The sequence below is a fragment of the Lottia gigantea genome (assembly GCF_000327385.1).
Source record: "Lottia gigantea unplaced genomic scaffold LOTGIsca_12, whole genome shotgun sequence".
NCBI lineage: Eukaryota > Metazoa > Mollusca > Gastropoda > Lottiidae > Lottia > Lottia gigantea.
In genome coordinates this window covers 4,252,017-4,256,419 of record NW_008707225.1, presented here as the reverse complement: position 1 = coordinate 4,256,419, position 4,403 = coordinate 4,252,017, and the positions used below count along the sequence as shown (strand labels likewise).

General features: G+C 27.8%; 1 protein-coding gene across 1 annotated transcript; it reads right to left on the bottom strand.

Moving 5' to 3' along the window:
* Positions 1-707: 707 nt before the first annotated feature.
* Positions 708-1,259, bottom strand: LOTGIDRAFT_111179 (hypothetical protein; the record flags this gene model as incomplete). Its single annotated transcript, XM_009048323.1, has 1 exon — positions 708-1,259. One exon carries the CDS (start codon positions 1,257-1,259, stop codon positions 708-710), a length of 552 nt encoding a protein of 183 aa, XP_009046571.1.
* Between the last annotated feature and the right edge of the window lie 3,144 nt (positions 1,260-4,403).

The window sequence follows — 4,403 nt, the reverse complement described above, 5'->3', positions numbered from 1 at the left end:
TCGTATTATCATTATACTCAAGTTGAATAAAACAAATTTTACAGATGGTATTTTCATTTTAATCAAGTTGAATAAAACAATTTTTAGATCGTATTATCATTATACTCAAGTTGAATAAAACAATTTTTACAGATCGTATTATCATTATACTCAAGTTGAATAAAACAAATTTTACAGATCGTATTATCATTATACTCAAGTTGAATAAAACAAATTTTACAGATCGTATTATCATTATACTCAAGTTGAATAAAACAATTTTTACAGTTCGTATTATCATTATACTCAAGTTGAATAAAACAAATTTTACAGATCGTATTATCATTATACTCAAGTTGAATAAAACAAATTTTACAGATCGTATTTTCATTATACTCAAGTTGAATAAAACAATTTTTAGATCGTATTATCATTATACTCAAGTTGAATAAAACAAATTGTACAGACCGAATTATCATTTTATCACATTAAATAAAACAAATTTAACAGATCGTATTATCATTATACTCAAGTTGAATAAAACAAATTTTACAGACGGAATTATCATTTTATCACATTGAATAAAACAAATTAAACAGATCGTATTATAATTATACTCAAGTTGAATAAAACAAATTTAACAGATCGTATTATCATTATACTCAAGTTGAATAAAACAAATTTTACAGATGGTATTTTCATTTTAATCAAGTTGAATAAAACAATTTTTAGATCGTATTATCATTATACTCAAGTTGAATAAAACAAATTTTACAGATCGTATTATTATACTCAAGTTGAATAAAACAATTTTTACAGATCGTATTATCATTATACTCAAGTTGAATAAAACAAATTTTACAGATCGTATTATTATTATACTCAAGTTGAATAAAACAATTTTTACAGATCGTATTATCATTATACTCAAGTTGAATAAAACAATTTTTACAGATCGTATTATCATTATACTCAAGTTGAATAAAACAATTTTTACAGATCGTATTATCATTATACTCAAGTTGAATAAAACAAATTTTACAGATCGTATTATCATTATACTCAAGTTGAATAAAACAATTTTTACAGATCGTATTATCATTATACGCAAGTTGAATAAAACAATTTTTACAGGTCGTATTATCATTATACTCAAGTTGAATAAAACAAATTTTACAGATCGTATTATCATTATACTCAAGTTGAATAAAACAAATTTTACAGATCGTATTATTATTATACTCAAGCTGAATAAAACAATTTTTAGATCGTATTATCATTATACTCAAGTTGAATAAAACAAATTTTACAGATCGTATTATCATTATACTCAAGTTGAATAAAACAAATTTTACAGATCGTATTATCATTATACTCAAGTTGAATAAAACAAATTTTACAGATCGTATTATCATTATACTCAAGTTGAATAAAACAAATTTTACAGATCGTATTATCATTATACTCAAGTTGAATAAAACAAATTTTACAGATCGTATTATCATTATACTCAAGTTGAATAAAACAAATTTTACAGATCGTATTATCATTATACTCAAGTTGAATAAAACAAATTTTACAGATCGTATTATCATTATACTCAAGTTGAATAAAACAAATTTTACAGATCGTATTATCATTATACTCAAGTTGAATAAAACAAATTTTACAGATCGTATTATCATTATACTCAAGTTGAATAAAACAATTTTTAGATCGTATTATCATTATACTCAAGTTGAATAAAACAAATTTTACAGATCGTATTATCATTATACTCAAGTTGAATAAAACAATTTTTAGATCGTATTATCATTATACTCAAGTTGAATAAAACAAATTTTACAGATCGTATTATCATTATACTCAAGTTGAATAAAACAATTTTTACAGATCGTATTATCATTATACTCAAGTTGAATAAAACAATTTTTACAGATCGTATTATCATTATACTCAAGTTGAATAAAACAAATTTTACAGATGGTATTTTCATTTTAATCAAGTTAATTAAATCAATTTTTAGATCGTATTATCATTATACTCAAGTTGAATAAAACAATTTTTACAGATCGTATTATCATTATACTCAAGTTGAATAAAACAAATTTTACAGATCGTATTATCATTATACTCAAGTTGAATAAAACAAATTTTACAGATCATATTATCATTATACTCACATTGAATAAGATAGCTCGTTGAATACAAGTGAGAGTGACAATCGACAAGGTTTATAAGTCGCTGAATACAGGCAAGATTGAGAATCGTCTAAGTTTCCAAGTCGTTGAATACGGGTGAGAGGGATGCTCGTCTAGGTTTACAAGTCGTTGAATACAAGTGAGAGTGGCGATCGTCTAGGTTTATAAGTCGTTGAATTCGGATTTAGGTGACGACTGTCGTTCAAATAGATCATGTCGGTAACATCTTCACAAAATGTTCATTTTTCTTAAAATGATACGTACTGAAACTCTTGCCTAAAAGACTCGGTCAGTTCAGACGGCAACGACGAGTGAGCTATTTTACTTTCTATTGGTGTTGTCATCGAATAGGACACTCTAGTTTTTCGCCATATTCCGAGTGAATCCTTTGCCTAATACTAAATATTTTCTGATCTTCCGAAGAACGGCTATACATATTTCGAACTATGTTCTGGTGCTGTCGAGGTTAAAAAAAAAACCGATTCAATATGTATTTTAAGATCAATAGAGGCTCAATACCAAATTTGATTAAGGATTTAGAAAGTTATTGGATTCGATCTCCTTGGCTTTGTCACATGATGAACGGAAGAAATATCTCGCACATTGCCACATATGTGGAAAGAATTGGTCCCAAGATTTAATTAATGATCGACACGATGAATACTGACCGAAGTCCCGAAGGAGAAGTCGGAGGAGGCAAATTGAATTTTTTTTCTCTGACAAAGGACCCTTTGAAGGGAGAGGTTGTTGGTATTAGTCTTGAATACATGTAAATAGTTTTCAAAAGTACTAGAAATGTACGAAAAATAATAACTAATAATAATTACTTCAAAAATATCTCCAACTATGAAAATTTATTTACCTATTTCCATAGATGTTTTTTTTTATCAATATATAGGCTATATGGCAGAGTCTGAGGAAAAGATTCGTCTTTTTAACTTACATTCGCAGATAATTCCGGACACACATGGAATTGAAGGCTCAAATTTCGACGGTGAGCTGTGAACACTATTACTAATTGGCTTAGTTACAAAAAAAAATCCCGGTTTCTAAGACTAAGGTATGATTATTTCCTATGTTGCATTATGCATATTTAGTTATGAACTATGGATCTTTTCTATAATTCCAATTTCAATCACAAAATTAAGCACGGATATTAGCAGCTGTAATTATTTGTCTACAAACAACATTTCGGCTTTTGTAATAAACCGGAAATCTGCTCATATTAACGTGTGCTATAAATATAGAAGGGAAATTCCAAGATAGTGTATTTTTAGTATGAATGTATTTTTAGCGTTAATTTACTGTTGAAGAGCGTCACATTTACACTAGTTTTTGAAAACCTCATCGTTAGGAATGCTTAAAGTGACCTCTTTAGAAAAGAGGTTGAATTCCTTTCGAGGTTGGAGGAGTGAAAAAAATTACATTGATTTGGCAAGTGCAGGATTTAGGTAAGTTGTTGGTAGGGAGCGTTTTATGTATATTTTCGAAAATATCTGAAAGAATATATGGAATTCAATGATTTTAGTAGGTCCTAGTAAACAAGGATTTTCTGAAAAAGTATACTTTGGAGGTGTTAGAGAAATATTTTTTTCGTCTATGGCTGGTTACGTGTGATTTAATTAGAACCACTTTGTTTCACGAAAATGCTTGAAGTAATTTTGAATATGAAAAACGAAATGATAACAGTAGACCTAATCCAAAAATGTATCATATTTTTTTTTCAAATCATCGTTTTTCAAGCATATTTCCATTGTGTATAGGGCCTACTATGTGTACAAATAACACATCACAATACGTTGAAAATTGGATTATGACTCATAGTTTAGTTATCGTATTCATGTTACATCCGCCCAATTTCTGAATCAAAACAAGATATTGCGGAGATTTGCCTAATGTATGAAAAAAGGAAATGTCCAAATTATAAATTTTATCCACTTTTGTTATTAGAATCATTCTTTCCTCGTGATAAGGATTCATACCCAATGGTCATAATTACTAAGTTAATACTAAACACGAAAGTTGTATATTTAATTAATGTTTCCGCGCACTAAATAAGATTCAAAAACAAATGTAGAAAACAATTACAAAGAAAGTCGGGAAATGTTCCAGGGTTTATGCGTACATAAAGTGAGACTGGATGATAGAGGCTATACCAATCCCACCAAATTTGTCTTGTTATTCATTTATTGCGTTCTTATGCAATCGACCTTTTAAAAATTA